General features: G+C 67.2%; 1 protein-coding gene across 6 annotated transcripts; it reads left to right on the forward strand.

Annotated features, from left to right (window-relative positions):
* The first annotated feature begins 447 nt into the window (after positions 1-447).
* Positions 448-11,756, forward strand: RFX5 (regulatory factor X5). Of its 6 annotated transcripts, none has more exons than XM_077192040.1 (11): positions 448-613; positions 1,353-1,489; positions 1,756-1,789; positions 1,906-1,988; positions 2,310-2,447; positions 3,416-3,532; positions 3,733-3,814; positions 4,245-4,446; positions 5,084-5,172; positions 5,255-9,840; positions 9,874-11,756. In XM_077192040.1, the coding sequence occupies exons 2-11, from the start codon at positions 1,371-1,373 to the stop codon at positions 11,732-11,734; spliced, it is 7,311 nt and encodes a 2,436-aa protein (XP_077048155.1). In that variant the 5' UTR covers positions 448-613; positions 1,353-1,370; the 3' UTR covers positions 11,735-11,756. The 6 variants fall into 6 exon arrangements, with proteins under 6 accessions (XP_077048155.1, XP_077048156.1, XP_077048154.1 ...); XM_077192041.1 differs by having other exon boundaries at positions 449-613; positions 5,255-11,226; positions 11,305-11,756; XM_077192039.1 differs by having other exon boundaries at positions 449-613; positions 5,255-8,928; positions 8,962-11,756.
* Positions 11,757-11,953: the final 197 nt, after the last annotated feature.

An 11,953-nucleotide genomic window follows, 5' to 3' on the forward strand; every position in this document is an offset into this window, starting at 1 on the left:
ATCCAAAGAAAATCCTTTTCCTTTTCCTTTTCCTTTTCCTTTTCCTTTTCCTTTTCCTTTTCCTTTTCCTGCTCCGGAGCTCTCCTTGCACACTCCTTGCACGCGCCTTGCACGCTCCTTGCACATGTGACACACGCACGTGACACACCCGTTGCACAACCCCACACACGTGACCTTCCCGCGCGACCCCTCCCTTGCACACTCACACGTGACACGCGCACGTGACACACACCCGTTGCACAACCCTTCCCCACGTGACCGCCCCACGTGACCCGTCTGCACACTCGCCGCACACCCGTCTCCCCTCGCGCCGCCCGCCCCGGCCAATCAGATCGCTGTTGCCAGGCAGATTTCGGCCCCTCCCGCCCCGCCACATCCGGGCGCTCACCCCCAGCTGAGGGGGGGGCGGGCTCAGCCAATCACGGCCGCGGGCGCTGCCGTATCCGGGCAGACCAGCGCCGCCGCAGCCAATCAGAAAAAAGAAGGGGCCGCGCGCGCGGCGAGCGAGGGGCGCGTCCACTTTCGGTTCGCGCGGGGGGCGCGGGGCACGTGGCGGGACCCCTCCCCTCCCCCCTCCCTCCCTCCCGGGGCCCCCCGAGCCGGACGGGACCAGGTGGGTGCGGGGCTGGGGGGGGCGGGGGGGGATAGGCCTGGGGACACCCCTGGGGACACCGCGGGGACACCCCCGGGACACCCCCAGACACCCGCGGGTACACCCCGGACACCCCCGGGAACACCGGGACACATCCGGAACACACCGGATCACGCCCGGACACCCCCGGAACACACCCGGAAACCCCCGGGACTCCCCCGGGTACATCCCCGGAACACCCCCGGGACACCCCGGAAACCCCCGGGACACCCCGGAAACCCCCGGGAACACCCCGGGAACACCCCGGGCTCGGCCCCGGCAGGGAGGTCCCGGCCCCCGGTACCGGCCCGGTACTGCGGGGAGGGCGCGGAGGGCGGCGGCAGCCCCGGGGGTCGCTTCCGGTGGCCTCATGGCCCCGTATCCCTGGGCGTCTCTTCCTGCCGGCGCTGTGGTCTCTTCCTGGTGTCCCCCTGTCCTGGTGTCCCCCTGTCCTGGTGTCCCCCTGTCCCCCAGCCCTGCCGGGGTCACTGCAGATGTCCCTGTCCCATTTCTGTGGCTCCTGTCCGTGCCCACGAGTCCCATTAGAGCCCAGAATGGGATTTATTCCTGTTTTTACAGCAAATTCCCATTTCCCTGTTCCCAGCAGGACAGACACAGGGCTGCCATGGCTGAGGAGGAGCTGGGGACCAGGGCCACCAGGAGGGGCACCCAGAATGGGATTTATTCCCGTTTTTACACCGAAGTCCCATTTTCCCTGCAGGACCCACACAGGGCTGCCATGGCTGAGGAGGAGCTGGGGACCAGGGCCACCAGGAGGGGCCCTCTGTCAGCTGGCAGCGCCCGGGGCGGTGCCACCGAGTCCAGCACGCTGCTGCAGGAGCTGCGGGGCAACATCTCGTAAGGGCAGCACCCCAAAACCTGGGAATCACCCCAGGGCACCCCAGAGGGGGCTCACGGGGTGGGGGATTGGGAATTGGGCACCCCGGGTCCATCCCGGGTCCATCCTGGGTCCTTCCTGCATCCCTGAGCCCTGGGGTCCGTCCCGGGTCCGTCCTGGATCCCACTCGGGGTCTGGAGGGACCTGGGGAGCCCTGGGCAGGGCTGGAATTGCGACCCCGGGGTTTTTGGGATCGTTCCTGACTCGTGGCCTCTGTCCCTCGCAGCAAATCCGTGCAGAGCAAGGTGGACTCCATCCTGGTGAGTGTTCTGGGAATGCTGGAGGCAGGGCAGGGCCCTTCCCGGGGCTCACTCCACAGGATTCATCTCCTCCTCTCCTCCTCTCCTCCTCTCCTGTCCCTGTCCCTGGAGTGCAGCAGGACGTGCAGAAGTTCTCGGACAGCGACAAACTCTACCTGTACCTGCAGCTGCCCTCGGGGCCCAGCCTGGGCGAGAAGAGGTCAGGGGGGACCCGGGGGTGGGATGGGATCCTTGGGGTGGGATCTGTGGGGTGGGATCCTTGGGGTGGGATCTGTGGGGTGGGGACATTGGATGGGATGGGGTGGGATAGGATGGGATCCATGGGATGGGATCTATGGGGTAGGATGGGATGGAGCTGGAGTTGGCACAGGGATGCCCCAGGGCGGGCACAGGGATGCCCCAGGGTGGGTCCATCACCTGGGGCTGGCACAGGGATGCCCCAGGGCAGGTCCCTCACCCAGGGCGGGCACAGAGGTGCTGACCTGACGGGCTCCCCTCCCTGCCTGTGGCCCTGGAGCAGCAGCAGCAGCTCCTCCTCGCTGGAGCTGAGCGCGCTGGGCACGGCCGAGCACATGCACGCCTGCAGCTGGATCCGCAACCACCTGGAGGAGCACACGGACACCTGCCTGCCCAAGCAGGACGTCTACGACGCCTACAAGTGAGCTGGGCTGTCCCACGTCACTGTGTCACCGTGTCCCCATGCCCCAAGGACCCCCTGTCCTGCTGTCCCATGTCCCCATGTCCCCACCTCCCTGGGAACCCCCTGTCCCCATGTCCCCATGCCTCAAGGAACCCCCTGTCCTGGTGTCTCATGTCACCATGTCCCTTAGGAATCCCTGTCCTTCTGTCCCCATGTCCCCACCTCCCTGGGGACCCCCTGTCCTCCTGTCCCATGTGTCCTTGAGGAGCCCCTGTCCTGGTATCCCACATCCCCCTGTCCTGCTGTCCCCATGTCCCCCTGCCCTGGTGCTCCGTGTCCCCCTGCCCTGTCCCTGCTCCGTGTCCCCCTGCCCTGTCCCTGATGTGTTCCGTGTCCCCTGCTCTGTCCCTGCTCCGTGTCCCCTGCCCTGGTGCTCCGTGTCCCCTGCTCTGTCCCTGCTCCGTGTCCCCTGCCCTGTCCCTGCTCCGTGTCCCCCTGCCCTGTCCCTGCTCCGTGTCCCCCTGCCCTGTCCCTGCTCCGTGTCCCCCTGCCCTGTCCCTGCTCCGTGTCCCCCTGCCCTGTCCTGCTCCGTGTCCCCTGCCCTGGTGCTCCGTGTCCCCCTGCCCTGTCCCTGCTCCGTGTCCCCCTGCCCTGTCCCTGCTCCGTGTCACCCGCTCTGTCCCTGCTCCGTGTCCCCTGCCCTGGTGCTCTGTGTCCCCTGCCCTGGTGCTCCGTGTCCCCCTGCCCTGTCCCTGCTCCGTGTCCCCCTGCCCTGTCCCTGCTCCGTGTCCCCTGCCCTGTCCCTGCTCCGTGTCCCCCTGCCCTGGTGCTCCGTGTCCCCTGCCCTGTCCCTGATGTGTTCCGTGTCTCCTGCTCTGTCCCTGCTCCGTGTCCCCTGCCCTGTCCCTGCTCCGTGTCCCCCTGCCCTGGTGCTCCGTGTCCCCCTGCCCTGTCCCTGCTCCGTGTCACCCGCTCTGTCCCCGCAGGCGTTACTGTGACAACCTGGGCTGCCGCCCGCTGAGCACGGCCAACTTTGGCAAGATCATCCGTGAGATCTTCCCAAACATCAAAGCCCGGCGCCTGGGGGGCCGTGGCCAGTCCAAATATCCTTCCTTGGCCTGGAATTCCTGTGCCAGCTGCTCCTTTTTCCCTTTTTCCCCTGATTTTTTCCCATTTTTTCCCGATTTTTTCCCATTCTTTTTCCTGGTTTTCCAATTTTCCCCATTTTTTCCCATTCCTGAGGGTTCTTTGGGGTTGGTTCCCGGTTTTTTGGGCTTGGGAAAAATCCTTGACTCTTCCCAACGTACTGCTATGGGGGGATCCGGAGGAAGACCGTGGTCAGCCTTCCTCCCCTGCCCAGCCTGGACCTCAAAGTGACCGAGACGGTGAGTTTGGGTGGGATAATGGGATAATGGGATAATGGGATGGGATGGGATGGGATTGAAGGGATGGGATGGGATGCGATGGGATGGGATGGGATTGAAGGGATGGGATGGGATGCAGGTCCTGCTTTGCTCCATGAATCCCATCCCGTCCCCATCCCCGTGTCCCATCCTGCTCCGTGGGCTCATCCCTGTGTCCTGCCCTGCTCCGTGACCCTCCTGCTGTCCCCTCCCTGCTGTCCTCCTGCCCCTGGTCTCACACACTGTCCCTGTCCCCGTCCCCAGCAGGCAGAGCCCTACAGCAGGGAGGTGTCAGTGTCAGTGTCCCTGTCCCTGTGTGATGCCCCTGTCCCCAGCAGGCAGAGCCCTACAGCAGTGAGGTGACAGTGTCAGTGTCCCTGTCCCTGTCTGATGTCCCTGTCCCCGTCCCCAGCAGGCAGAGCTGGCCGAGCTGGCTCACTCCTACAGTGCCGAGGTGACGGAGGCCGCGTGTGCCCTGACGTGCGACTGGGCCGAGAAGATCCTGCGGCGCTCCTTCAACAACATCGTGGAGGTGGCGCAGTTCCTGCTGCAGCAGCACATCATCAGCCCCCGCTCGGCCCACGCCGACCTGCTCATGGCCATGGTGCTCTCGGGTCAGCCTGGGGACACGGGGACCGTCACCGCCCCGGGTCACCGCCACCTCCCTGGGGACACAGTCAGCCCCCTAGGACACTGTCACCCTTGGGGACACAGTCAGCCCCCTGGGACACTGCCACCTCCCTGGGGACACAGTCAGCCCCCTGGGACACTGTCACCCTTGGGGACACAGTCAGCCCCCTGGGACACTGCCACCTCCCTGGGGACACAGTCAGCCCCCTAGGACACTGTCACCCTTGGGGACACAGTCAGCCCCCCAGGATACTGTCACCCTTGGGGACACAGTCAGCCCCCTGGGACACTGCCACCTCCCTGGGGACACAGTCAGCCCCCTGGGACACTGCCACCTCCCTGGGGACACAGTCAGGCCCCTAGGACACTGCCACCTCCCTGGGGACACAGTCAGCCCCCTGGGACACTGCCACCTCCCTGGGGACACAGTCAGCCCCCTAGGACACTGTCACCCTTGGGGACACAGTCAGCCCCCCTGGGACACTGCCACCCTTGGGGACAGACACTGTGTGGGGTGGGACAGGCTGTCCCCCGCCTTGTCAGTGTCCCCTCCCCACTCCCGTGTCCCCTCCCCAGTGCCACCATCCGCCGCCACCCCGCTCACGTCCCCTCCTCCCACAGAAAACACGGACAGGCCCCCGCAGGAGCCCCGGCCGCCCTCAGCCCCCAAGAAGAACGGCCCGGAGCCCTCGGACAGCAGCCAGGAGCAGGTGGGACCCCCGGGACCCCTCCGCGGGCCGGGCCGGGCACCGGAGGCGCCCCCAGCCCGGTGCCACCTTGTCTCTCCCGCAGGCCAAGAAGGACGCGGTCCCCAAGGGTCCCCCGCAGCCGCGGCCGGAGAAGAAGAAGCCGTCGGAGGCCCGGGCGGGCAGCAGCCCGCAGGTGAGCGCGCTGGTGGCGCGGCTGCCGCTGCTGCTGCCCCGCATCCCGGCCCCGCAGCGCCCGCCCGTGCCCAGCGCGGCCCCCGCGCCGCCCGTGCTGGTGCCGCGGCCCGGGGGCACCGTGAAGGTGGCGCTGCCGCTGCCCGTGGGCACGGCCGCCATCCCCGTGCTCAACGTGCTGCTGCCCGGCGTGGGCGTCCCCGCGGCCGAGAGCCCCCGCGGCGGCGGCGGCGGCGACAGCGAGGGACAGCAGCGCGGCAGGGCCACCAAGCGCGCCCCGGAGGGGACAGCGGGGGACGGCGCCGCGCGCAAGAGGCGGCGCGGGAGGCCCCGCAAGAGGCCGGGGGACAGCGCGATGTCACCCGAGGACGTGGAGGTGGCCCGGGGCGAGGAGGGAGGGGACTCGCCCCCGGGGGCGTCGCCCGGGGGTGGCAGTGCCACCGTGCCCGGTGGGGACAGGGGGGTGGCTGGTGGAGCTGCTGAGGATGGTGGGGACAGCATGGAGGTGGACAGTGACACGGTGACTGGGGGGGACAGCCCGGGCAGTGGCAGTGCCAGCGTCCCCCTTGGGGACAATGGCAGTGCCACTGTCCCCCTTAGTGACAGCCCAGGCAGTGCCAGCGTCCCCCTTAGTGACAGCCCAGTCAATGGCAATGCCACTGTCCCTGTTAGTGACAGCCTGGGCAGTGCCACCGTCCCCGTTAGTGACAGCCCGGGCAGTGCCACCGTCCCCCTTAGTGACGGCCCAGGCAGTGGCAGTGCCAGTGTCCCACTCAGAGACAGCTCAGTCAATGGCAGTGCCACCGTCCCCCTTAGTGACAGCCCAGTCAATGGCAATGCCACTGTCCCCGTTAGTGACAGCCCAGTCAGTGTCAGTGCCACTGTCCCCCTTGGGGACAGCTCAATCAATGGCAGTCCCACTGTCCCCCTTGGGGACAATGGCAGTGCCACCGTCTCCCTTAGTGACAGCTCAGTCAATGGCACTGACACTGTCCCCCTTGGGGACAGCGCAGTCAATGGCAGTGCCACTGTCCCCAGTGGGGAGAGCCCAGGCAGTGGCAGTCCCACCGTCCCCCTTAGTGACAGCTCAGTCAATGGCACTGACACTGTTCCCCTTGGGGACAGCCTGGTCAGTGGCAGTGCCACCGTCCCCCTTGGGGACAACTCGGTCAATGGCAGTCCCACCGTCTCCCTTGGGGACAATAGCAGTGCCACCGTCTCCCTTAGTGACAGCTCAGTCAATGGCAGTGCCACCGTCCCCCTTGGGGACAGCTCGGTCAGTGTCACTGCCACCACCCAGCTTGGGGACAGCTCAGTCAGTGCCACTGTCCCCCTTAGTGACATGCTGGTCAGTGGCAGTGACACTGTCCCCACTGGGGACAGCCCAGCTGAGGGAAGTGCCACCGTCCCCCTTGGGGACAGCCCAGTCAGTGGCAGCATCCCTGGTGATGGCTCTGCTGGTGGTGGCAGTGCCACCGTCCCCCTCAGTGACAGCTCAGTCAGTGCCACCGTCCCCCTTAGTGACAGCCCAGTCAGTGCCACCGTCCCCGTTAGTGACAGCCCAGCTGGGGCAAGGGCTCCCACCCACCTTGGGGACAGCTCAGTCAATGGCAGTGCCAGCGTCCCCCTTGGGGACAGCCCAGTCAGTGCCACTGTCCCCCTTGGGGCCAGCCCGGTCAGTGGCAGTGCCAGCTCCCCCAGTGGTGGCTCTCCTGGTGGTGGCAGTGCCACTGTCCCTGTCAGCGACAAGCCAGTCCCTGGCAGTGCCACTGTCCCTGTCAAGGACAGCCCAGCCAGGGCCAGTGACACTGGGGACAGGCCTGTCACTGGCAGTGCCACCACTGGGGACAGGCCGGTCACTGGCAATACCACCAGCCCTGCTGAGGACAGCCCAGCCGGGGTCAGTGACACTGGGGACAGGCCGGTCACTGGCAGTGCCACCACTGGGGACAGGCCTGTCACCAGCAGTGCCACCGTCCCTGTCAAGGACAGCTCACCCATGGCCAGTGACACTGGGGACAGGCCTGTCACTGCCAGTGCCACCATCCCCACTGAGGACAGCCCAGCCAGGGTCAGTGACACTGGGGACAGGCCTGTCACTGCCAGTGCCACCACTGGGGACAGGCTGGCCATTGCCAGTGCCACCGTCCCTGTCAGGGACAGCCCACCCATGGCCAGTGACACTGGGGACAAGCCGGTCACAAGGAGTGCCACCAGCCCTTCTGAGGACAGCCCAGCCAGGGTTGGTGACACTGGGGACAGGCCTGTCACTGGCACTGCCACCCCTGGGGACAGGCCTGTCACTGGCAGTGCCACCACAGAGGACAGGCCTGTCCCCAGCAGTGCCACCGTCCCTGTCAGGGACAGCCCGTCCAGGGCCAGTGGCAGTGTTGGGGACAGGCCGGTCACCAGGAGTGCCACCATTCCCAGCAGGGACAGCCCAGCTGGTGGCAGTGCCACTCTCCCTGTCAAGGCCAGTCCATGCAGGGGCAGTGCCACCACTGGGGACAGGCCAGTCAGTGGTGCCACTGTCCCTGTCAGGGACAAGCCTGTCCCTGGCAGTGCCACTGTCCCTAGGAGGGACAGCTCACCCAGGGCCAGTGCCACTGTCCCCAGGCAGGACAGTCCCTCCAGGGCCAGTGCCACTGGGGACAGGCCGGTTACTAGAAGTGCCACTGTCCCCGCAGCTGGTGGCAGTGCCACCGTCCCTGTCAAGGAAGGTCCATCCAGGGGCAGTGCCACCACTGGGGACAGGCCAGGCACGGGCAGTGCCACCACTGGGGACAGGCTGGCTGGTGGCAGTGGCACTGTCCCTGTCAAGGACAGCTCAGCCAGGGGCAGTGGCACCACTGGGGACAGGCCGGTCACCAGGAGTGCCACTGTCCCTGTCAAGGACAGCCCAGCTGGTGGCAGTGGCACCACACCAGCCAAGGACAATCGGGCCAGGGGCAGTGCCACCCCTGGGGACAGCTCATCCCGGGGCAGTGCCACCATCCCTGTCAGGGACGGCTCACCCAGGGCCAGTGCCACCGCAGGGGACAGGCCGGTCACCAGGAGTGCCACTGTCCCTGTCAGGGACAGCCCAGCTGGTGGCAGTGCCACTGTCCCTGTCAAGGCCAGTCCATCCCAGGGCAGTGCCACCACTGGGGACAGGCCAGTCAGCGGTGCCACTGTCCCTGTCAGGGACAAGCCTGTCACCGGCAGTGCCACCGTCCCTGTCAAGGACAGCTCACCCAGGGCCAGTGGCAGTGTTGGGGACAGGCCGGTCACCAGGAGTGCCACCATTCCCAGCAGGGACAGCCCAGCTGGTGGCAGTGCCACCATCCCTGTCAGGGACAGCTCATCCAGGGCCAGCGCCACCACTGGGGACAGGCCAGCGAGGAGCAGTGCCACCACTGGGGACAGGTCAGTCAGTGGCAGTGCCACCATCCCCGTTAGGGACAAGCCAGTCCGTGGCAGTGCCACTGTCCCTAGGAGGGACAGCTCACCAAGGGGCAGTGGCACTGGGGACAAACCGGTGAGTGGCAGTGCCACCGTCCCTGTCAGGGACAGCTCCTCCAGGAGCAGTGCCACCACTGGGGACAGGCTGGGCAGGAGCAGTGCCACCACTGGGGACAGGCTGGGCAGGGGCAGTGGCAGTGTCCCCATCAGGGACAGGTCACCCAGAGACAGTGGCAGTGGGGACAGGCCAGGCAGGGGCAGTGCCACCATCCCCATCAGGGACAGGTCACCCAGAGACAGTGGCAGTGGGGACAGGCCAGGCAGGGGCAGTGACAGCAGTGGGGACAGGCCAGGCAGGAGCAGTGCCACCATCCCTGTCAGGGACAGGCCAGGCAGGGCCAGTGGCAGTGTCCCTGTCAGGGACAGGTCACCCAGAGACAGTGCCACCACTGGGGACAGGCCGGTCCCTGGCAGTGCCACCACCGGGGACAGGCCGGGCAGGGGCAGCGCCACTGTCCCTGTCGAGGACAGGCCGGGCAGGGGCAGTGGCACCATCAGGGACAGGCTGGTCAGGGGCAGTGCCACTGTCCCCATCAGGGACAGCTCAGACAGTGGCAGTGCCACTGTCCCTGTCAAGGACAGGTCAGCCAGAGCCAGTGGCACCACAGGGGACACGTCAGTCAGGAGCAGTGCCACTGTCCCCGTCAAGGACAGCGCAGCCAGGGGCAGTGCCACCACTGGGGACAGGCCGGGCAGGGGCAGTGCCACCATCCCTGTTAAGGACAGCTCATCCAGGACCAGTGACATTGGGGACAGGCCAGTTAGTGGCAGGGCCATCATCCCTGTCAGGGACAGTGCAGCCAGGGCCAGTGCCACCACTGGGGACAGGCTGGGCAGGGGCAGTGCCACCACTGGGGACAGATCAGTCAGGGGCAGTGCCACCATCCCTGTCCGGGACAGCTCACCAAGGGCCACTGCTGTTGGGGACAGGCCAGTGAGGAGCAGTGCCACCACTGGGGACAGGCTGGGCAGTGGCAGTGCCACCGCTGGGGACAGGCCAGTGAGGAGCAGTGCCACCACTGGGGACAGGCTGGGCAGTGGCAGTGTCACCGCTGGGGACAGGCCAGTGAGGAGCAGTGCCACCACTGGGGACAGGTCAGTGAGGAGCAGTGCCACCATCCCTATCAGGGACAGGTCACCCAGAGACAGTGGCAGTGGGGACAGGCCAGGCAGGGGCAGTGCCACCGTCCCTATCAGGGACAGGTCACCCAGAGACAATGGCAGTGGGGACAGGCCGGGCAGGGGCAGTGTCCCCATCAGGGACAGGTCACTCAGGGCCAGTGGCAGCGGGGTCAGGCTGGTCAGGGACAGTGCCACCATGCCCATGAGGGACAGTGCCACAGTTCCCATGAGGGACAGGTCCCCCAGGGCCCCTGACCCTGGGGACAGGCCAGGCAGGAGCAGTGCCACTGTCCCTGCCAGGGACAGCCCAGCTGCGGGCAGTGGCACGCTCAGGGACGTGCCAGTCTCTGGCGGTGGCACTGTCCCCATCAGGGACAGCCCGTCCAGGGGCACTGCCACTGTCCCTGTTGGGGACAGGCCGGTCACTGGCACTGCCACTGTCCCCGTTGGGGACAGGCTGGTCACTGGCACTGCCACTGTCCCCATTGAGGACAGGCCGGTCACTGCCACTGTCCCCACTGAGGGCAGGCCGGTCACTGCCAGTGGCACCGCTGGGGACAGGCTGGTCACTGACAGTGGCACCCCTCCTGGCAGGGACTGTCCCTCCAGGGACAGTGGCACTCCTGGGGACAGGCCGGTCCCTGGCAGTGCCACTGTCCCCGTCAGGGACAGCCTATCCAGGGGAACTGCCACCATCGTGGACACGCCCGTCACCGGCAGTGCCACCATCCCTGCGGGTGACAGCCCCTTCTGGGCCCGGGGCACCGCTGGGGACAGCGCGGGGGGTGGCAGTGCCACCTTCCCCGTCAGGGACTGCCCGTCGCGGGGCACTGCCACCATTGTGGACGCGCTGGTGACCCTGAGTGGCACCGTGATGGACAGGAGGATCCTGGGCAGTGTCACCGTCCCCGTCAGGGCCAGCCTGTCCCGGGGCACTGCCACCATCGTGGACACGCCCGTCTTTGTCAGTGCCACCGTCCTCGTTGGGGACTCCATCCCCAGGGTCACGGCCACCATCGTGGAGTCCAGGGTGCCCGGCCATGCCATCCTCCCCCTTGGGGACATGCTGGCCTGTGGCAGTGCCACCATCCCTGTCAGGGAGTGCCCGTCCAGGGACAGTGCCACCGTCCCTGACAGGGACAGGCCAGGCAGGGACAGTGCCGCTGTCCCCATCAGGGAGTGCCCGTCCAGGGAGAGTGCCACCATCCCTGTCAGGGAGTGCCCGTCTGGGGACAGTGCCACCATCCCTGAGGGGAACAGGCCAGGCAGGGACAGTGCCACTGTCCCCATCAGGGAGTGCCCATCCAGGGACAGTGCCACCATCCCTGAGGGGGACAGGCCAGAGAGGGACGGTGCCACTGTCCCCATCAGAGAGTGCCCATCCAGGGGCAGTGCCACCCTTGGGGACAGCAGGCATGTCACTGATGGGGGCAGTCCCCCCATCGTGGACACACCGGTCAGTGGCAGTGCCACCATCCCTGTCAGGGACTGCCCGTCCAGGGGCAGTGCCTCCCCTGGGGACAGGCCTGGCAGTGGCAGTGCCACCCCTGGGGACAGGCCTGGCAGTGGCAGTGGCAGTGCCACCCCTGGGGACAGGCCTGTCCCTCCCGTCCGCGTCAGTGTCATCAGGGATGGCAGGACGGGCACCAGGGTGGCACCGGCGGCCCTGGCACAGCGCGGTCACAGCCGGGCCGGGTCTCCCCTCGGGGACACGCAGGGACACACGAGGGCGGGCACAGGGATGGGGTCCCCTGCGTCACACCAGTAAAAACCAGTAAAAACCAGTAAAAACCAATCACTGCCGTGTGGCTGTGTGCCTGTGAGCCCGGGCACCCGGAGGGGGCACTGGGAGGGGACACTGGGAGTGGGGAGGGGACACGGGGAGTGGAGAGGGGACACTGGGAGTGCAGAGGGGACACTGGCAGTGGGGAGGGGACACGGGGAGTGGGGAGGGGACATTGGCAGTGGGGAGGGGACACGGGGAGTG

The sequence above is a fragment of the Agelaius phoeniceus genome, chromosome 31 (genome assembly GCF_051311805.1).
Source record: "Agelaius phoeniceus isolate bAgePho1 chromosome 31, bAgePho1.hap1, whole genome shotgun sequence".
NCBI lineage: Eukaryota > Metazoa > Chordata > Aves > Passeriformes > Icteridae > Agelaius > Agelaius phoeniceus.